The sequence below is a fragment of the Coprinopsis cinerea genome (assembly GCF_000182895.1).
Source record: "Coprinopsis cinerea okayama7#130 chromosome 2 map unlocalized cont3.2, whole genome shotgun sequence".
Taxonomy (NCBI): Eukaryota; Fungi; Basidiomycota; class Agaricomycetes; order Agaricales; family Psathyrellaceae; genus Coprinopsis; species Coprinopsis cinerea.
The window spans coordinates 2,922,742-2,943,327 of record NW_003307543.1 but is presented as its reverse complement, the minus strand read 5'-3'; the positions used below and the strand labels follow the sequence as shown (position 1 = coordinate 2,943,327).

General features: G+C 51.5%; 8 protein-coding genes across 8 annotated transcripts; 4 read left to right on the top strand and 4 right to left on the bottom strand.

The window, feature by feature from the left end:
* Nucleotides 1–77: 77 nt before the first annotated feature.
* CC1G_06075 (ribose-phosphate pyrophosphokinase 2) lies at nucleotides 78–1,479 on the top strand (the record flags this gene model as incomplete). Its single annotated transcript, XM_001839833.2, has 6 exons — nucleotides 78–177; nucleotides 233–272; nucleotides 343–807; nucleotides 898–1,018; nucleotides 1,083–1,250; nucleotides 1,312–1,479. Exons 1-6 carry the CDS (start codon nucleotides 144–146, stop codon nucleotides 1,477–1,479), a joined length of 996 nt encoding a protein of 331 aa, XP_001839885.1. The 5' UTR covers nucleotides 78–143.
* Nucleotides 1,480–3,095: 1,616 nt separating this feature from the next.
* Nucleotides 3,096–4,583, top strand: CC1G_06074 (hypothetical protein; the record flags this gene model as incomplete). The annotated part of the gene is made up of 10 exons (XM_001839832.2): nucleotides 3,096–3,233; nucleotides 3,297–3,375; nucleotides 3,441–3,452; nucleotides 3,571–3,690; nucleotides 3,765–3,791; nucleotides 3,847–3,894; nucleotides 3,954–4,029; nucleotides 4,083–4,189; nucleotides 4,261–4,270; nucleotides 4,328–4,583. The coding sequence occupies 10 exons, from the start codon at nucleotides 3,096–3,098 to the stop codon at nucleotides 4,581–4,583; spliced, it is 873 nt and encodes a 290-aa protein (XP_001839884.2).
* A 262-nt stretch (nucleotides 4,584–4,845) lies between these two features.
* Nucleotides 4,846–8,118, bottom strand: CC1G_06073 (DOPA-dioxygenase; the record flags this gene model as incomplete). The annotated part of the gene is made up of 14 exons (XM_001839831.2): nucleotides 4,846–4,964; nucleotides 5,039–5,142; nucleotides 5,742–5,902; nucleotides 6,180–6,237; nucleotides 6,301–6,432; nucleotides 6,493–6,621; nucleotides 6,678–6,759; nucleotides 6,829–7,021; nucleotides 7,078–7,091; nucleotides 7,151–7,283; nucleotides 7,368–7,632; nucleotides 7,685–7,873; nucleotides 7,929–8,058; nucleotides 8,112–8,118. 14 exons carry the CDS (start codon nucleotides 8,116–8,118, stop codon nucleotides 4,846–4,848), a joined length of 1,716 nt encoding a protein of 571 aa, XP_001839883.2.
* Nucleotides 8,119–9,567: 1,449 nt separating this feature from the next.
* CC1G_06072 (hypothetical protein) lies at nucleotides 9,568–12,067 on the top strand (the record flags this gene model as incomplete). The annotated part of the gene is made up of 10 exons (XM_001839830.2): nucleotides 9,568–9,883; nucleotides 9,937–9,949; nucleotides 10,017–10,182; nucleotides 10,244–10,468; nucleotides 10,523–10,716; nucleotides 10,774–11,089; nucleotides 11,149–11,158; nucleotides 11,217–11,517; nucleotides 11,570–11,624; nucleotides 11,675–12,067. 10 exons carry the CDS (start codon nucleotides 9,568–9,570, stop codon nucleotides 12,065–12,067), a joined length of 1,989 nt encoding a protein of 662 aa, XP_001839882.2.
* A 176-nt stretch (nucleotides 12,068–12,243) lies between these two features.
* CC1G_06071 (hypothetical protein) lies at nucleotides 12,244–12,733 on the bottom strand (the record flags this gene model as incomplete). The annotated part of the gene is made up of 2 exons (XM_001839829.2): nucleotides 12,244–12,483; nucleotides 12,548–12,733. 2 exons carry the CDS (start codon nucleotides 12,731–12,733, stop codon nucleotides 12,244–12,246), a joined length of 426 nt encoding a protein of 141 aa, XP_001839881.2.
* Nucleotides 12,734–13,684: 951 nt separating this feature from the next.
* Nucleotides 13,685–17,530, top strand: CC1G_06070 (REV1; the record flags this gene model as incomplete). Its single annotated transcript, XM_001839828.1, has 8 exons — nucleotides 13,685–14,092; nucleotides 14,141–14,238; nucleotides 14,288–15,139; nucleotides 15,190–15,249; nucleotides 15,302–15,507; nucleotides 15,565–15,902; nucleotides 15,954–16,112; nucleotides 16,163–17,530. 8 exons carry the CDS (start codon nucleotides 13,685–13,687, stop codon nucleotides 17,528–17,530), a joined length of 3,489 nt encoding a protein of 1,162 aa, XP_001839880.1.
* Nucleotides 17,531–17,558: 28 nt separating this feature from the next.
* CC1G_06069 (hexaprenyldihydroxybenzoate methyltransferase) lies at nucleotides 17,559–18,430 on the bottom strand (the record flags this gene model as incomplete). Its single annotated transcript, XM_001839827.2, has 4 exons — nucleotides 17,559–17,867; nucleotides 17,941–18,131; nucleotides 18,193–18,269; nucleotides 18,327–18,430. The coding sequence occupies 4 exons, from the start codon at nucleotides 18,428–18,430 to the stop codon at nucleotides 17,559–17,561; spliced, it is 681 nt and encodes a 226-aa protein (XP_001839879.2).
* A 625-nt stretch (nucleotides 18,431–19,055) lies between these two features.
* Nucleotides 19,056–20,481, bottom strand: CC1G_06068 (alginate lyase; the record flags this gene model as incomplete). Its single annotated transcript, XM_001839826.1, has 3 exons — nucleotides 19,056–19,138; nucleotides 19,198–19,605; nucleotides 19,659–20,481. The coding sequence occupies 3 exons, from the start codon at nucleotides 20,479–20,481 to the stop codon at nucleotides 19,056–19,058; spliced, it is 1,314 nt and encodes a 437-aa protein (XP_001839878.1).
* Between the last annotated feature and the right edge of the window lie 105 nt (nucleotides 20,482–20,586).

The window sequence follows — 20,586 nt, the reverse complement described above, 5'->3', positions numbered from 1 at the left end:
GAGTGGCTGTGATACCCCGTTTGCCTGATCTTTGATAATTTTTTGGCAGCGCTTCATTATTATCTTCCCCTCTTCCTTGAGCTTGAACCTTGATGCAATAGACTCTTTATTTCTTTCCCTTTTCTTCTTCTTTTCCTTCAAAAATGTACCACAACAACTCTATCCGAATCTTGACGGGTGAGTCCCTTGGTGCTCCTGTATTCAAGCCCGAAACCTCACAGAAATGTTTCAGGGAACAGTCACCCCGAGCTCGCCCAGGCAGTGGCTGAGCGGTGAGCCTCTAGACGCGCTCTGCAGCGTAGTCCTCTAGTTGGGCCACAGTGACTCATGTCGCCTGCGCAGGCTAAACGTACCCCTTGTGCCGTGCACAGTCAAAAACTTCTCCAACGGAGAAATCAACGTCAGGATCACAGAGTCTGTTCGAGACGAAGACGTCTTCATCATCCAATCCGGCTGCAACGACGTTAACGACCACCTAATGGAACTTCTCATCCTCGTCTCCGCCTGCAAGACCGCCTCAGCCAGGAGAATCACCGCAGTCATCCCCTGTTACCCCTACGCCCGCCAAGACAAAAAGGATAAATCAAGGGCCCCAATAACTGCCAAACTCGTCGCCAATATGTTGACTGTGGCGGGCTGCGACCATGTTATCACGATGGACCTCCACGCCAGCCAGATCCAGGGCTTCTTCGACATCCCAGTAGACAACCTCTGGTCGGAACCACTAATGATTGGCTATATCAAACGTTCGATTCCTGGCTGGCAAGAAGCTATCGTAGTCTCTCCCGATGCGGGTGGTGCGAAGAGGTCCGTATGACGTGCTGCATCTTGACTTTATATGGACACTGATGATGGGCTCCGCTCTTTCACCCCACCCCCTCACTTCTTTCTGTGTAGGGTCACTGCTATTGCCGACAAACTCGGGGTCGAGTTCGCCCTCATCCATCGGAAACGGGCTGGAAAGTCCCTTACTGCACCAGAGAGGATGGAGTTACTTGTTGGAGACGTAGAGGACAAGGTGTGCATGCGCGCTATGCCTTTATTCTTGAAAGGCTTACTCATAAGGTTCTGTGTGCGTTTAGGTTGTTATCCTTGTCGACGATATGATCGATACCGGCCGCACTTTGTCGTTGGCGGTGCAAACGCTTCACGAAAAGGGAGCTCGTGAAATCTACGCGCTTATCTCCCATGGTCTGCTCTCCGGTTCGGATCTGGAAGCGCTGAACGAGCTGCCCATCAATAAGCTGGTGGTATGTCTCACCCCAACCTGTTCTGCGTTGCGGGGCTACCTCTAACTGTAAATATTTCCAGGTCACAAACACCATCCCACAAGACAAGCACCGGCACATTTTGACCAAGCTCGTTACGGTCGACGTCAGCCCAACCATCGCTGAAAGTATTCGCCGCACCCATAACGGCGAGAGTATCTCCCTCCTCTTTGGCGAGTGGGCCGAGACCATTGGCGTGCAGACAATCTAGGATCTTCCCCATCTTCGAGTCGAACGGGAAGAAGCCAACTTGAGTAGCAGTAATCCAACAGTCACGACGAGTGCGGATAGGGATGGGGATAATGGTAATGTTGGAGATTCAGACCACCACAGGGAGACAGAAGCCCCCGTTACTTCCTATGATGCACATTTCTACTTGGGTATATTTTTCAACATCTACGAAACTGTTGTCGCCGTCATTCGGAGATGGGGTTTTGCTTTGTGTGCTGCACTGGGGACAAAATATCGATCGGAATGATTGATTTGGGGTAGACGATTCGCATGTATGTAGATATGTAGTATGATTTTCACTACAATGGACTTTTTTCGAATGAGGTGGAGGGCTCGCCTTTGAGCATCCGGGCTGGACTCGTGTCGCATCTCGAGAAATAGGGGTATCGGTCTTCCCGGCAAAGCAGATGCCGGAACGGAAGGAACCGTCGCGGGGATTGAAAGGCTTGATGTCGGAAACTCGGCCGACAGAGCACTGCCAAGCCTGGACTTGAAGTCTCCACACCGACTATTCTCTTTCTCCGTGGTAGCTCGTCTCTACAACTTTGCTATGATGTAACTTCTTCTCTTGTCTTATCTGAATCTAGGGTCTTTAAAATAGACCAATGCTCAGATGACTGGTTCATCAGGGGCTCATTAGTCTCGAAATGACTTTTGGATGCCCAAATGCCGTCACAAGAGTGGAAATGTACCGATGGCTAGCCTCGTTCGAGGGGCTGAAACGCTGGGTCATCTTTGAATCGGTATGTCCTTGCTTCCGCGTCAGTGTGCGACTATTTATGAACTAATACTACAGATTCTTAACAGACCTCTCCGTTCCCTCTGGATGCCAGCCTGTCGTTCCGTATTCGCAACGGCTCTTGAAATCCACTATAACGTGCGCATTGCAAATGTTTTATATTTGTGCATGAGAGGTCAACTGGAAGCCCTTCCGAGAGACGCCTTATGGCTTTCTTCCCCTTGGTTCTGGCATGCAGTTACGGCTTTCTCGTTTGATCATGGGCGCCCGCCCAACAAACTTTGGAGCCATTGGGCCGCCTTTCACGAAAATGAAAGAATCTCTGATTATTCCTCCATATGTTACGCTCCCTGTCTCCTTTTCCCCATTCCCCATGCCGTGGGCCATCCAGTCGCAATCCCATTCTGTCGAAGTCCCTCGCACTACTAGGGCAGGCGGCCTGAATGAATCAGCGATAACCGGTAACCTCAAACGGAAAGGCGCTCACCGACCGCTCAGAGTCACATCTCCAACAAGCAAGTATTCCAAATATAACTCGAGTCCCTTTCTGCTTAGAACAAACCTTCTTGGGATTCGGATGGGTTTGACAAGGGACACCACGCGAACACAGTAGAGTGACGCAGACCAGGCTGTCGGCCGTATACATCCCGCTGGCGATAGAAATCTGAGACCTGGAAAATCGGAAGGTATCCCATAATCTGGCTGACACACTCTAGGCTACAGAGATGCGAGTCTCTTGAGCCTGGGCGGTGCATCCTGGTGGAAGGAAAGGTATATAGGCTCTCCACTTGGGGATGGTATTTCGACCTTCTCAATAACGTCTGACCAGCCTATCCTCTAGCTGTCACAAACCCGCTATGTTCTCAAAGACATTCCTTGCTATCGCTGCGTTGCTCTCTACCGCTCTTGTCTCTTCAGCGACCCCACTTGAAAAGCGACAGAGAGCGCGACTTGTTCGCCAATGTACTGTTCCGAACACCGTTGCTCTAACTTTTGTGAGTGACTAGCCTTATTCAATCTGGAACGATAGACAGAGGCTTGACGGCGACGCTCCGTAGGACGATGGCCCCTACAACTATCTGCGAGACATCGTCAATACCCTCGATGCAGCCGGTGCCAAAGGCACATTCTTCTTCAGTGAGTTCGAATCCAACGACTGTCGCACCGAACCAGCCAGCTGACCAAGGTGCCTTTTCTCCTAGATGGTAACAACTGTGAGTGTACAATCCATCCACATGCGGTTCTGCTTCTCGAATTCCTTCGCTTCATCCGCCATGTTGTCGTTCTCCCATTGCTCTCGGATTCTGATACCAATGAATTTACTTTAATTAGGGGGATGTATCTACGATCCTGCCAACAGGGAGCGAGTTAAGTATGCATACGACCACGGCCACCTAGTCGCCTCCCATACTTGGGGCCATCGAAATCTTGCAACACTCTCATGGGATCAAAGTCAGTTTACACTTTGTTCTGCTAGGGTTGCTTCCCCAGGGCGGATAACATTATGCTGATGTGTCTTTTTATAGTTCACGATGAGATGTGGAGAGTCGAGCGTGAGTGTCGACCTATATTTAGCCACCTCTTTTCCGATGCTCATCCTCTTCTCAGAGGCGCTCATGAGAATCACCGGCGCTAAGCCGGCATTTATGCGACCTCGTAAGTCCTTGACCATGATAACTATTCTCAACGTAGCATTACCCACCTCTCGAATCAAGCTTATGGCAGTTACAACGACCTCGTTTTGGACGCCGCTGGAAACCGTGGACAGACTGTCGTTATTTGGGACTTTGAGTGAGTCTGTAGCCCTGGAAGGAGAGACCATTACATGTCCTTACCACTTGCAGTTCACAAGACACTGCGGGCGCTTCGGCCCAGACCTCCCGCAATTTGTACGACCAAGCCATCGGAGGCCGTCCCAATACTATTCTTACCCTTAATCATGAGACCATTGGTAAGTCTGCCCCAGTTCTTCGAGTGTTGATATAGACGGCTGAGCGTCATCTTTCATCACGATTATTTTAGCAACCACTGCGTAAGTCACTCATCTAGCCAGATTCGCGTTCGTACCGGTATTAACTTTCGATTATAGATACGAAGTGCTTCCATACGCCATCCAACGGCTCCAGGCGGCAGGCTATCGACTTGTAACCTTATCTGAATGCCTCGGCACATCGTCCTACCAAAGCGTATCTGCCCCAGGCACACCAGACGTGAGCCGCTCTCTCTTTCGTGCCTCCATGTTCAGATTTGGTAACTCGTTACCCCGTTTTAGGCGAGCTGGAGGTGTTGATTCGAATCGAACTGATACTCCTCAATCTCCCACCTCTTATTGCCCTCGCTTATGATATTTCCCTTTGGAACTTTTCCTGTTCTCTGGACTCTTGGTCAACACAAGGAAACGTATTCGTTCTTTGTCTTTCCCCTTGGACTACTTCACAACTCCAGCACCTTCGACCTCAGCTAACTACAGTAGTTACGACTGGATGATGATCTCTCCGAACCATAACTAAAGCTAATATACAAAACAGACATCCCCTGTATTCTTTGTCACGGTATACTGTATGAATAGCAGTTCGAATTGCTGTTCCCATCCCAGTCCACTAGGAATTATTCCCGGGGAGGCGCCGGTGCAGCCTCTTTCTCGTTCTTGAGCTTCGACTCTACAGCATCACCAATCTTCAGGCGCTGCTCCAGGGTCAATGTCGGTGTCGCCGAATAGCCTAGTTCTGTGTACAATCGGCCCAGATAGTCGGTGAGCGGGTGATCAGTTTGGGACGCAAAAGAGGGCATTGTCACTGACTGAGACTCGGATATTGGATGGGAATCTCTTCGCTTTCGACTGGGAGTGTTGAGAGGTCCAGCGGGTATGAAGGCCCAATCCAGGCCACTCGGGTATCGTGGTCACTGGATTAGCCACATGATAAGCACGTCATACTTCCTAAAGTGAGGTAATTAGACCTGGCTTACGCTCTCTGCAGATTATAAGCCAATGGATGAGTATCATTCAATAGTCGTCAGAGGCTGAGCGCTGGACAATAGGACAGGAGAGGCTGACCTGTTGGCGGGTAAGAGGGTGTACTAATATGCTATCACCCCGACCAATTAGTAAACTCGTGGGCCGCTGAAGAAGTGCGCCAGTTACCTGAGATTCCCGCGGTTCATGCATAGATAGGAGAATACGGACGAGAAGGTCTCCGCAGGACACCATATCTCGTAGGATCCTGTGCGCAATTGTGTCGTGAGTCACTGGCAGATCGTTCCCAACACCGATGTTCGCTGCTTTACCTACTGGGTGGGGCCCAATCGGACCCTCGTTAACTCGGGAAAGAGGCACTGCGACGAATGCACCATCGCGGCGGAGACGGAGCACAGCGTCTCGTAGTCGTAGCGCTTCTGCATGTTCATCTGCATTTCGTTGATGGAAGTAGATATCTAATGGTTTTAGGTAGGCCCAGCGTAAGTCTCAGGGTAGTTCCGATCCTGACTCTTAGATATTGGCGTACGGAAGTGCCATTCCCTGAATTCCAGGATCAAGGCTAATCAGTAGTTTCGAGGTGATAGGCAAGAGGAGTGTGTACTTGACTTCAGAGTCGACCACCGTCTGCAGGTCCGTAGGCGGAGCGTGCGGAGACGTCATTGGGCGATGGCAAATGGGGAGCTGGAGCTAGAGGGGACGGCAAAGTAAGAATGGGACAGGCCTCTTGAGAGAGCTTACAGCTTCCGAGGTGATTTATAAGGTACCAGAGGGACGGAATTTCAAATCGGAGCTTACTCAATAGACGCCAGTGAGTCCAGCGCCCATGTGTTTGCTGCAACTTGTACATCCGTGGATACAAGACAGCGAAGGTATTTATTGACAGGAAAAGATCACGTAAAACGAGATGGCACGAATAGTTCACAGCCTCTTCATGAAATTTCTGTCGTCAAGAGAGTGACCTAACCAGAGCAGTGTGCTTCTCAGAGCGAGGGGTGATCTCGCATTTGAACGGGACGATTTTCCTACGGTAGAAACGTGATCCAGTCAGTGGCTATACGACTGAATATTGTATTGAAATAACTTACGACATGGTCTCTGGTGTGGCCTCGAGTTTGAGAGGTTCACCATCCTTTGGTGCGCGAATATCAAAGACTGAGAGAACGGTCGCTGCCATGTAAAGGAGTGAATCGTGACTTAGGTGACGACCAGGACAAATTCTGGTAAAGGTATCAGGGATTCACGTCAGGTCAAACCAACGGTTTCTGTGGAGGACTCACCGACGACCATAGCCAAATGCAGCTAAATCGGGATCCAAGAGCGTGGTATCGAGGCGGCCATTCTTCAAATACCTTTCGGGATTAAACTCGTATGGGCTTTCAAAGACGTTTGGATCGTGAAGGATGGCCCTGATGACAAGTCCTGTAAGTAGCGTACCCTCTGGCAACGCGACAGGCCTCCTTACCATGTATTTGGTTGGAAAGCTGTTCCTTTGGGGAAGAAATAGCCCTTGTATTCCTGGTCCTCCATCGATAGGTGAGGGACGGCTGCAGGGAAGAGTAAATCGGAGAAGACAGTTAGTGCCAGCGACTAACTTGGTCATATGTTGTACTCACCCAAGGGAAGGACGTTGTACCACCGATTGACCTCCTTTGTGACGGCCTGAAGGTAATGCATTTCTTTAAGGTCGCCAAAGCTGGGAAGCTGTTTAGTTGTGTCGACAATGCTGTCGATCTCTTCTTTTATCTTGCGCTGAACATCGGGGTGCATAGCGAGTGCCAGGATCAGTGCATGCGCCGAGCTGACAGTCTATCCCATGTCGGTTGAGTCTATCAAGCGAATTCCGCACGGGTGGGTGGACTCACGGTATCAGAACCAGCTTGAAAAAGAGAAACGTCAGAGCAAAATTCGAAAGCCACGGTCAAGAAGCAGGCTCACCGGCGTATGCTGTAGCGGATACATCTTTCGCCATTCGTTCCATCTCAGGGTATGTTGGATCATCCTTTGGTGGCAGTCGATTCACTAATCCCTGAACAATACTCGGCGTCTCGTCATGTGTACCTTCTGAGCCCTGGTTTTGTTAAACAAGGCCAAGTAAAATGATAAGCATAGTGGAAGTGTTGGTGACAACCATTGGAATAGAATACACACGTACCAGACGCTCACTAGCATCCCTGAAGGGCGTCTCAAGAGCACGCTCGGTCAATTCAAGGCCTTCCAGTAGGAATCGCTTCCATCCGGCACCAGGAAACCAAGCAGGTACCCATTTCAGCGCTGGAATAACATTGACGAGAAACCTTCCCGGGGTCATTGAAACGAGAAGCCTGTCGACGATGGCCTCAGCGTCACGAATGATTTGGTTGTTGTACTCGAAGTCTTTGGCACCGTATGCGATGCGCATGATGATGTGCGAGAACAGCCTAGGAAACCATTGATCAGGCTTAGGACATGAGAAGCAGGAGAAGGGCCTACGATCGCATCTCGGCCATAAAGTCATCCGGTTGTTCGAGGAGGGCGCGTAGAAAGGTGGCTGTTTCTTGTTGGATGATTGGGTGATAGTCTGGGATTCGCCCTTGATTGAGATATTGATGGAAGGCTCGACGACGGGCCCTCCATTGCGGGCCATAGGTCGTGAATGTGAATGCCCAGCTAGCTTCCATGCTAAGGACTTGCGGTCAGCAAGCGTCGCCAATGAATGTGGGTCCTTGGAACGCACATGTCATGAGCAGGGAGTTGGGCTCGGCTCGAGTTCGCCGCCGACTTCTTCTCCAGAAGTGCAACCACATCCTCGAACGAGTTCAGGACAACGATCGGCTGATCCAAAGCCTTCAGATAGATAATATCGCCTGCAAGTGGAACTCATCAGTCCTTCAATATAGGTACGATGTGAGTAGTCCACTTGCCATATTTTTTTCGCCAGTCATTATATACGAGCCACGCGCTCTTCACGGGGATCTGGAGTAAGTTTCCAAGAAATGGGATGCCTCTTGGGCCTGGAGGAAGAGGAAGCGTATGATTGGTCCCGGTTCTGGAGCTATCGAGAGCCCTGAGGAGCACCGAAGCAATAGAGACTGAGGATATCGCAAGCAGAATGGCCTGACTTGCAGGCCATAAGTAGTCTGGGAGAGTCATAAGGAGAAGAGACCGCGAAAGGAGAGACTCGACGACGGTGCTGTGTACTCTGTGTCTCGCCTCTTGCATTTATACCCCAACAATGCGTCCGACATCGGGAAACGGGGGGTTGGCGCCTGTAAGAAAGGCATCCAACATTGGGTGCTACAATAGAGGACTTACACGTACCGAGATTAAATGGCCAGCTTCACACCAGCGCGTTTGCAATGGCCCTCTACGGACGGCGTCTCTGGCCACATGACTGCCTTCTGGACACGCCCTGACAGATGGAAGTAAATGCAAGGTCCCAGAATTTCGTTATCGCACAGTATCGGCTAGGTTTTAAGAAACCGTGACGGGGGCCCTGATACATCGACCTATCCATGTGGAGACCAGCAGAGCTCCTGTGACTATCGCGAGGCGAAATGCGGAATACGAGGGTGCTGCCGTCTGCTGGATCCACTCACGGTAGTTACAGGACCTTGAATAGTTTTTATCCAAGCAGATTCCTTCATAGAGAGCCTGTTAATTCCCAGCGTTTTCCAGAAATCGGACTATTCAAACTCCGCGGCGCAGTCCGAAAACGGAACCCGGTGAGCGCTTAACAGCTGGCATTTGGCAGGCCCCATGAAGTTTGGCAGGAAGAACGACCAAGATGGGCAACGATAGTGATATGGAGAATAGATCCTGAAGGCCGTGATAATATGCATATGGACCTGCCATCTGTGCATATGCTACTCATTACCTGGGCAGAGGAATTCCCAGATGACCTACCAGTACAGGAACGCTTCTTTAAAACGGGGGTAATTTTCGCCGCTCGAGACTTTGACATGATTGTAGTGTCCCTATCACAGCCTGACCGCTCAGACCCTTCCTGATGCTGAATGAGATGTAACTCAGACGATCATGGCACCGTACTCGGGGGGATGTAATTTTGTAAGTAAGGCTTCTCACCCTTTGCTCCGCATGCATGGAAGAGGGATTAAGGATGTCAGTCTGATGCCCTGTAAGCTGCACTTCGAACGCCGTGATATCCCTCGCGCAGTCCGGATTCCGCAATACGATTAACTAATTGTGAATGCAGAAAATTGGGAGAAGATCGATAGTCGAGCGGCTGACTTGCCGAGCATACGAACGCTACCAGGAGGGTAGTTTTATCTCCACCGTTCTACCTCGCCATCTATCCTCGCCAAAGGTCTTCGCAGCACAGGGGCTCGGAAGTACGTACATCCTAAAGGAGAATGATGCCAACACGGTTATGGCTGCTGGGCATCTTGGCGTACACGCTCACCGCGTCGGCCTCTGTCACTGTCTATTATCTTCCTGGACAAGAACCCTTATTTTCTCCAGGAGCCTCAACAACTTCAGGGGCGGCGGCCACTTATACAGGTGCAGCTGCGTATAATCCAACAGTTTTGGAGCCTCCACCACCGCCAAATCCACCCATTACCAAACGATTTGCTTTGCAGCTACGAAATGGCGGAACACCAGGCGTTTCAATACAACAAAGTGGGGCTTTCTTTGGGTTCTCGATAGAGATGTCGGTGGTTAATCAAGTCTGTAAGCCATTCTGAACTGTCCTACTTGAGACCTTTCTGATCTCATGAGTATAGTGGGCAAGAATTCGTGCGTTCAATAGGTCCAATCGAATGCTCACCGGCGCTGACTGACCATCGTGTGTTTCTGATTCCAGAACGGTCCTCATGGTCCCTTTTCTGAATCTCATGTCGAATCTTATTCGAAGAGGTGGAAGTGTTCGTGTTCGAGTGGGAGGGAACACCCAAGAGACCGCTGTTCTCGTCCCAAGTTTGCCGGACGGCCGCATCTTGTCGAAAGATGAAGACGGTCTATCCAACCCCGTAAATAGTTTCAACCTCTTCGCTGGCTGGAAGATAGCTCTCTAAACTGTTCGATACCTAGACGCAAACCCCTCCTCTGGACTACACAGCGGACCTGATCTACATGCTAGGGAACATATCGTCCCTTGTGAACGTCGACTGGTTCCTGGGTGTCCCGTTCATGGACGCTTCCAACTTTCAGCTCGCCATTGCCGAAGTTGGCCAGCAAGTCTTGGGATCTCGGCTGATAGGCCTTCAAGCTGGTAACGAACCTGATCTCTACAAGCGCCACGGCCACAGGGACGAGGTAGGCCATTCTCTTCCTATGACCCTTTGCCATCCCTTATGGAAGCCCTTCTAGAACTATGGTCCTGACGACTACTTCGATGAATTCAGACGCTTGGTCGACGCAATGTCGGGAGATGCACATGTAACCAACAAGCACATCCTGGTGGGACCCAGCATCGCGTCTGGCGATTGGACTCCGGAGATGGTCTGGGATACGGGATTCGTCGACCAGTTCTCCGACAATCTAGCCTTTCTTTCTGTCGAACAGTGCGGTTGACAACATTCTCTTGACAGTTTCCATATTCTCACCTTCCACACTTGCAGTTACCCTTCCGACAACTGTTACGCCCAATTCGGCGTTGGGACACCTCGAGATCCTCAAGAAATGTTCGAGAACTATCTGAACCATGAATCCGGGGTCAACACGTTGGCCCGATACCTGGATGCCACTGCCTACGCGCAAGCGAAGGGGAAATCTATGCTGATGTTCGAAACGAATACAGCGTCGTGTGGGGGTTTCGCTGGCATCAGCGATTCCTTCGGTGCAGCACTCTGGGCATTGGACTATTCAATGCAAATGGCGCACTCCAACTTTTCTGGAGCCATGTTCCACATTGGTGGCCAAAACGTGTTTTATAACGTACGCCAATCTATTCGCTTCGAAAGTCACGGTCGTTAACATTCAGGTATTTTTGACAGCCATTCACTCGTAAGAGCTTTTACATTCTCCTGGATGGACTGTGTCGTTTGTTGACATCGACCTCCAGCTCCTCCAACGAATCAAACTGCTTACCACCAGTGGACGATTGGCCCTGTTTACTATTCTGCCTTGGTCATGGCTGAGGCACTAGGCCCATCTGGTAAAGCCCAAGTCCTCGATTTAGCCGCCAATAACAGGAGCACATACACCCCTGCCTATGGCATCTACGAAGACGGGAATCCAGTCAGGGTACTCCTCATCAACTTCATTGACGACCCTTCCGGCGCAAATGATGTGACTGTGTCTATATCCGTTGGTGGTGGACATACTGGTCAGCCGAATGCAAGCCCCTCCCAGGTCAGGGTAAAGTGAGTGGAATACTTTCTTACAGTGTGATGGTTGCTAATTTCTCTTGGAAAGATACCTATCGGCTTCGTCCGTTTCGCAAAAAGGGAATTTCACTTGGGCGGGGCAGGTAAGTTCTCCTTCCCGCCTTGAACAGTGCTTGCTCTACATGTCCCCTAGACATTCGGTGCCAACTTCGAATCGGACGGCCGTCTACAAGGCGACGAGGACACCTTAACAGTCTCATGTGACGGCACGACGAACGTGTGTTCGATCAAGGTTCCAGCACCTGGGGCAGCACTGGTCTTCCTTACAGACAATTCTTTGGATGAAGTCGAGGATAACCCGGTTCAGACGTTTGCAACGAGCGTGAGGACAAGGATGTTCAATACTGCGACAGTGGACCCTGCGGTGTTGGCGACTTCGAACGGCCATGGCGCGTTCTCGAAGAAACATTTGGGGAGTACGAGTAAGGGGAGCACGGGGTCTGGTGCAGCCAGGCGGGCGGTCCAAGTTGACTTCTGGCTGGTTGTTGGGGTATCCTTTTCCTTTGCCTTATGGTCTTTCGTTTGATGACTTTACTGCGGTGGCGGTTAGCACACCCTTCTATACATCCTTTCGTTCTTTCGACTTTCTGTTAGTAAGCACATTTTTTATTCTGTGTTGCAAATGCAAATGTGGACATTTATTGGAGTACGCACGAGCGATGCAAGCGCCCAGTGACCTAAGAGCTTCCGATCCTACCCCCTTCACTTGTTCCCACTCTTGACTGAGCCTGTAGCAGGCTTATTGCCAGTCTGCTGGCTCAGCTCGTCGTCGATTTCTGTAATGGAGTTCGGTTTGACTCTGCTCTCCTTGAAGCACCTGTTCCGACCATGCGTCACTCGACACTGGATTCGGGTTTTTCGCCTCTTTGCTTGGACTTTAGCAGCTGCACCTGCGGTGCTCTTGGCCAACTTGGACATGGTTACTGAGCTGTATCTCGAGGCCTAAGCGTAGGTCAGAAATCAAACCAAGGCCCTATGTGTGATCTCGCACGAGACCTTGACTCACTGGTGAACCCTTGTCTGGGGCTTGGCCCTGCCCGTGACCATGACGAATCTTGAGCTGTGTGAAGCGCCTCTTCGGCTTAGCTTCTGTCTGGGCCGCAATTGCTGCTGCGAGCTCTTCATCGAAACTACGAGCTTCCAGTAAGAAGGATAGGAGTTCGCGGCGTATCAGGGATTTGGCGTAAGCCATGTTCCGAAATTTCATCCTCATGATCATGTCCTGTTTCGTATTGCGGGGGAAAATATCTGAAGTATCTCTAGCAATCTGAAGAGTCGAGACCGCAGGTAAGGAAGCCATTCGAACCTACTGGATTCAAGTATTAAAACTCACGATTGGAAGGGTGAGAACTGAACCTCCATAGGCCAGTAAAGTGAGAAAGAGATGGTGTATTCGCATGGCTATCCCGAGTCAAGTTCTTGCTTTCCATCAGTATTCTCCCCACTCCCATTCTCGCCCAGAGACTCACATTTATTGATGCATCCAATGGGACCAGCCCTGAATAGCAAGACAATGAGCATTGAGCGCCTTACGTGAGCCAAAGGGGAGGGCGCTCACCGTTATGGATGGGGGGCTTGCGCCGGGCAAGCTGAGGACCAATAGCAGGGTGTCCTTTGGTTCAATCGTGATTGCGGCGCCCATTTATATCTCTTCTTGTTCTAAGAATAGACGGCCATCATCTAGAGTTTGGCATCTGCATCAATTACGAGAGCTATATGTTTTCAGGCGGTGCTGTCTCCTTGTATCCTGCTCCTCACCAGGCCCGAGCAATTCTCCACCACATTGGATGATAGGTTCTGCGTGTTCATCCGCCGTCAGTGCCGAACGCAGATTGGTTTTAGGGAGCTATATTTACAGACAACATTATTGCACAACCTTAATTTAAGATCTGAATGTGTGATCTCTATTCCCTGTCTATGTAATCGACTCCCGGTCAGGGGAACTCCCGCGACAGCCCTCATCTTGTGGGCTATGATTCGCCGTGGAGAGGTACAAGCGGGACACGGTCATGGTTAGGGATCAATTTTGATGTGGCTGTGTTTGGGTGCCTCGCCATCAAGCGCGGCTGGGCGACGTCAGCGGCGATGACTCTTGCCTCCCGCCATCATTGCAGGCAGCGACGACAATGACGGTTGCTCGCCAATGGTTTCCCAAAATTCGTCGGACTACTTTGAAGAGGAAGACTCTCAGTTCCTGAGGGCTCTGCAAGAGGCCACATTACCTGGTGATCTGCCGAAACCAGCACCTGAACCTCAAGATGTCGACGAAGACGGTTCGGATTCGGATTCATCTGAGGACCTTGCACCCCCACCTCCAGCTCAGCCGTATCTAAAGCGTCGCTATTCAGATCTGGAGGAAGAAGAGATACGAGAGGCAACGACTACCACAGCAGAAAAGGTTGCGAGCGAAGATGCGGACATCTATGGACCTGCTCGCTTTGGAGGGTTTGGGCAGTACATGCACCGGAAACGCGCCAAATTGCAAATCCAGAATGATTCGTTGAAAGGGAAAGAAGTAAAGGACGGAATCTTCAAAGGGCTCGCGATCTATGTGCGTTCTAGCTGCCTTTCGTATGGACAAAGCTAACGCGGTTCATAGATTAATGGATGGACGCAACCTTCAGTCCAGGACCTCAGACAATTAATAATTCAACATGGTGGTGTATTTCAGCCTTACCTCGATAAGAAGAGCATCGTGTGCGTCGTGAATTGTATTCAATTGGAGCCTATTCTGACTTCCGTGTAGTACCCATATCATTACTTGCTCGTTGACTCCTGCCAAGATGAGGGAGTTCAAGCACATGAAGGTTGTTCGACCGGAATGGCTCGTGGAAAGTGCAAAGGCGGGAGGGCTCCTTCCCTGGCGCGATTTCATCTACATTCCAGACGGGCGACCTGAGAGCTCTCAGGGCAGTAAACAAAGGGCACAAGGGCTGGGAGACCACGTCAAGCTCTCAGGTTCTTCTGGGTCGACCACAAAGGCTGCCAAAGCGCCAACGCCCAAGCCTGACCCGCTATATGTCACGGATCCCAAATCCAAGGAAGAGGCGGCTAGGGTGCCAGGGTATGCTTCGGCAATATCCAATCCTAACGCCCAACGTGCAATGGCGAATCCTGAGTGGAGGAAAGCCCACACATCCGTTGCACCTGATTTCATCGAGGGCTACTACAGGAATTCACGTCTTCATCACCTCGCCACTTGGAAAGCCGAACTCAGAGAACTTGTGCAAGAAGCGCAAGAACGCGCCGAGTCCAACGGAGGCGCGATCGCAGAAGGCGCTGTCGCGCACTTGGGGAAAGTCCCTTCCGAAAGGGGTGGGGTGAGCATGCGGGGGGTGGAGTTTGTAATGAAGTCCCCAGGTAGCAAGTCCAAGTGGAAAGGAAAGGGAAGGGCGGTAGAAGTACACGACCGCGTCATCATGCATTGCGATTTTGACTGCTTCTTCGTGGCAGCAGGCCTCGTCAGTCGACCGGAGCTGAAAGGCAAACCCGTGGTGGTTTGCCATTCCCAAGGAAGCCAAGGAGGAGCATCTAGTACCAGCGAGATCGCTAGTTGCAGTTACGAGGCAAGGAAGTTTGGCGTCAAGAACGGGATGAGGTATGATGATGTTCTTTCCCGCTTGCCGAAGATGTTCATGCCCCTTGTAGCCTTCAACAAGCCCGCCAGTTATGCCCCATGATCATCACGATACCTTATGAATTTGAACGGTGAGCATCGATGCCTGTATCTACTGTCCGGTGTCTAATGGCAGTAAACCAGATATAAACAATTCTCTCTCCAATTTTATACCGTTTTGATGTCACATGCGGACGACCTGCAAGCTGTGTCTGTGGACGAAGCGATAATCGACGTGACGGAGGCTGTTTCACAACTACGCGCCAGAACGGAAGACCCAACCATCGACGTCGCCAAGGATTACGCGGAGACGATCCGCGCAGCTGTCAGAAACGTGACCAGTTGTGAGAGTACGTGCAGAGACGACTATAGCCTAAGATAGAGAGCCCTCACCGTTGTTCTTCCAGTCAGCATCGGAATTGCGCACAACATTCTGTTGGCACGACTTGCGACTCGTAAAGCCAAGCCAGGAGGGTCTTACCACCTTCGTCCTGAAGAAGTACCTCAATATCTCGCCCCTCTCGAGATCACGGACCTGCATGGATTTGGGTGGCAGACGAAGAAGAAAGCTCAAGAGAAGCTTGGTGCTACATCGTTGGGTGAACTGACGAAGAAGAGCAAGGCGCAGCTTATCGACGCCCTGGGGAGGGCGACTGGGGAAAATCTGTATAATGCTCTCCGTGGTGTCGATGATCGCAAGCTAGAGTCGGACAAGCCCAGGAAGTCGGTGTCCTGCGAGATCAACGTACGTCGTTCGCCCTTATCCAGGCGAGCCCGCGCTTAATGACCTTCGCAGTATGGTATTCGATTTGAGAATAACGAACAGGCTGAAGAGTTTATCCGCCAGATGGCAGCGGAGGTCAAGAAACGGTTGGATGCTGTCAACATGGTCGGGCGGTCTGTTACCTTGAAGATCATGAAGCGAGACCCTTCTGCTCCAGCGGAGCCCGCAAAGGTAACCATGAATCCTTTCGTTGTCACCGTCTTTACTCACACAAGTTGCAGTTCTTGGGACATGGTCCTTGTGACGTATTCAGCAAACAAGGCGCATTGATTGGTCCTGGAGGAAGAGCGACGAGTGACGACCAGATCATTGGCGACCATGTGTGGAGGATGTTGAAGTCTTTCAACTTTGACCCCAAGGATCTCAGAGGAATCGGCATCCAAATCCAGAAACTGGAAGCCCCCAACTCAGCCCCTCAGGTGCCACTTGGCCAGGCCAGGCTTCCCTTTCAGCGACGCAACGACGGCTCGAGGGCAGCAGGAACTTCGAAGGCTGGCGCCAACAGTATTGGTGGCCACGCAGCTGTAGCGGTACAGGCGCCAATAGGAGACCCGGTGAAGCCGTCGGTTGAATCCAATCAGAATCAGAGAGCCTTCGACCTTCCCTCGTTCTCTCAAGTCGACAAGTCGGTTCTGGAGGCTCTTCCCCGTGAAATCCGAGAAGAATTGGAGAACGAATACAGACGCCAACCGTCCACGCCATTCGTTTCACATTCTGGTCCCACCAACCAGCCTCCTGGCCTCCGACCTCCCCCTCGCGTCACATTCGAGTCTGGTTTCCCATCTCGGCGATCCAATACTCCCAATATTTTCCCGGAGAAACCTGGTGGTCCAGGAAACTACAAACGGATCACGCAGCAGCTAGCTCCAAAGTCACGGTCGTCCATCTCGCCCACCAAAAGCGCCCTGTTTGCGTTGTTGGAACGAAATATGCAGAAGAAGCAGAAGAAAAAAGTCCTTGCTCAGGTCACGGATGCCAAACTGCGGGACTTGGGAATCGACCCTGAAGTGTTCGCGGCGCTACCAAAATCGATTCAAGCGGAGCAACTTTCTCGAGCGAGGTTGATCAAGGCGAAGGGAGAGCTACCGTCTCCGCCCTCTGAGCGCAAAGTGCTCAAGGCGAAGAGGCTCACTCTTCCCCCGGGTTTCAAGGTCTATCGCGCACCTCCTCCGTATGCTCGATACCGTACCGTACCGACTCTCCGCCGACATGGGAAAACCAAGAAGGAAAAGCTCGCTTTTACGGATGCGTCTGACGTACAGAACGTTCTGGAGACGTGGGTTACAACTTATCGACACTGGGCTCCGCGGCAGAAGGACGTGGACTACCTCTCCAAATTCCTGTTGCAATGTGTGGATGGGAATGTGGCTGCTGATACTGGCCTTGAAACGGGAGTGTCTGTGATGAAGTGGTGGTTGGTGTTGTTGAGGCGGTTTTGGCCAGGGTCGGAATTGATCGAGGAAGGAGAGCCTGATGGGAGTCAGACGGATAGGGTTGGGCAGGCGTGGTGGGATACGTTTAGGGAGTTGAAGGAGAAGATGGATGTGGTTGTGAGGAAGAAGTTTGGGGGTTGTCTCTCGTTGAAGTGATACCGTTATCATCACTTTGTTTGTCGTACTATTTATCCTCCCTGGTCCCTTTTGCGATGAAGAGGCGAAGATCGTGACCGCTCTTCTTGACAGCGATGTCGGGCCAGAACTCGAGTCGCAATCCACAAGTTGTGAAAGCTTCCTCGATGTCCTCCTGTTTGAATCCACCTCTGTGAGCTACGATGTTGTCCTTGTGTTCCGGGAAGATGACGTCCAGGTCGATATCTTCTGCTTTGAGCAGGTCTACTACAAGGAGACGTCCGTTGGGTTTCAGGTAACTCGTCAGAATACGAGTCATGTCTGCAATGGACTCGAAGTGGTGATATGCCATGGCACACTGGCATGCGTTCAAGGGTCGGCCAATACGTTTGCTTGGGTATTGCCAGGAAAGAAGAAAAATATGTGCTCACTATTACGACGTCGAAACCGGACTGTAGCTCTTGGGGGCTATGCGTGGACAAGTCAACGCACATGCATCTCATCTCCTCCGGAGGGATGCCTTGATTGGAGACGAAGCTGTTGTAGATGTCCGTCATGCCCTGGCTGATGTCCACCCCCACTATGGATTTGACATGGGGTGCTAGTTGTTGAGAGAGTAGACCTAATGAAGCAATCAATGCTGTCAGAGTTTTGTTGTGTCACGGCTTGCGAGCGGGTATTACCAGGTCCGCAAGCAAAATCCATAACTTCTGTCGTTTCATCGTCAAATGTTTCGCGACGTAGAACGGCGCGAGCAATACTATCGCTCTGCATGAGCCGAATACTTCGTGATCAAGTACCTTCCCTCGACGCTTACCGTCTAGCCAATTCTGAAGATGACTTGGAGGGCCGATAATCTGAGGCTGTTTCGTTGAAATGCTTCCGGTTAGCCTCCACGAAGTCGTGTGTCCGGGTATCCATCACTCGGTCACCAAGTCAACGCCAGGGCCTTGGGCGATCGACCAAGATGACAGTCGGGAAGAGAGAAGTTCAAGGCACCGACGGAAGCATCAGCAGCACCGGCGGATGCAAATCCGGATCCTTACAATCAGATCGACAACATCTGACTCCTGAGCAGTGGTACATGTGCTAGATTCCAAGCAGGGGGGCAAGTAAATGATACAAAAAATGCGCTAGCGCTACAAAGGGGCTGTAGGTGTAGATATGTAGCAACGAATCGTCGAGATCCGGTATGAGTACAATAAGCATCTCTAGGATGTGCCCCGCAGTGGACAAGAAATTGGGCATGCGATCTAGGGGTTCATGATCATTAGTGTCATGAAGCAGCGTCGATGCTTGCTCGATGCTGCTAGATCGTGATAGTGCAAGACAGTCTGGACTAGCAGAATGGAGACAAGAAGAGAAAAAAGGGCGCGAATGTTGCTGTACCAATCGATGGCCAGCGTCTAGTTGATCGATTGTGTCCGAGAGGGACCTGCGTTTTGTGGAAGGAGTGTAAGGTCGTCATCAAAGAGTCGTAAATCTTTTCCAGAGGTGGGGAAAAGGAGGTTTGTGCGGTCGTGTCGTCGTGTCTAGCTTTTAGCTTTTAGAGTCTTTGGGTGATCGCAACCGAGAAGTCGGAGAAAAAGACTTCCTGGTCCTTGGGGCTGGCAAACTCCGGCTTGGAACCTGAAGAGGAAGAATTTTAGAGGGGACAAGAGAACCTAAGGAGGGGTAACTTGACGTACCACCGAAGAAAGTTTGCATCTGCATACCGCGAATTCGTCCAGCACCACTGTCGCGGAGGATGAGGCCACTGATGTTGACGACGCTCTTGCCGTTGACAAAGAGCTCGAGCTCGCCGTTGGCTTGACCGACATCATTGAGGCGAACGCGCTCGCTGACGGTAGTCCATGCACCGGTGGCAAAACGGAAAGAACCACGACCGACGGAGGCACCGTAAGTGGGGTTGCAGTGATTGCCAGGCCCGGAGCAGAGCTTGTTGTTGGCAGCGAAACGAGCGTCGGTGTAAGGGGGGAGGTAGGCGTAGAATTCACCCTCGCCGTCGGCGCGCCACATGAGACGAGCAGAGAAGCACGAAGAAGATTTCCTTCCACCAGAGCATCCGACAGCCTCGCCGTCACTGTTTCCACCATCTAGAAACAGGTAATAAGTGTCGGCAATCTGGTATCCGAAAGGATGTACTCACAGAGACCGGGGAGCTTGCCACCAAGCTGGAAGCCGAAACCTTGAGGGAAGAATACGGAGTACGAGAAGGTAGCTTCTTTGGCGGTAGTGAGGTCGACAGAGGCAGGGCCGGGGGCATAGAAGGAGAATCCACCCTGGGGTTGGAAACCGAATGTATACGAACCACGGGGATAGAATGCCCTCATAGCTCGCTTGCCATCAGGAGCGTTGGTGTAGCTGTGGACCACCGATCGGAGAACGTTTCGGGGTCGGAAAGTGCTATCGGAAAGGGCGAGTGCATTGCCGAGGACGTCGGTGGTGGACCAAGCCCTGTTACCAAATCCTTGAACGGGGAACAATTGCCCAAGGACGCCCGGATTCACACTGGTGGGCTGTGCAGGGACCGCAGATGAGCTTGAAGGCGTGACAGAGGTGGTAGCGGGGGCAGAAGAGCTTGCAGGGCTTGAGGTCACGGGAGAGGAGCTGGGGATAGCACTGGAGCTTGAGCTGGGAACAATGCTCTGGGTGGGGACAACACTTGAACTGGGCGCAACGCTTGAGCTTGGGATGGAGCTAGAGCTCGGGGCAACGGTGGAGCTTGAAACGGCTTCCGAAGTGGGTGCGCTTGAGCTAGCAGAGCTGGGAACAGCGACAGAGCTGGAGGATGGTGTAGAAGTTGGAACGATAATAGGAAGGGTCGTAGCGGGTGGAACTGCGGTCGTCGGTTTCTTCGGGCATGTTGAACGGCGAAGGCGCATAATCTTGACGTGCGGTGGGGTTGGCACCGCGGTTACGAGTGCAACGAGGAGGGCAAGGGTGAAAAACAGGAACCGTGTTGCGAACATCGTGAGGGTCTGGTCCTAGTGGTCGATAGGATGGGAAAGACAAGAAGAGACAGACGTAGCACAGTTGGCGTATTTAGAGAGGGAGGATAAAAGTCGGAAGGTAGA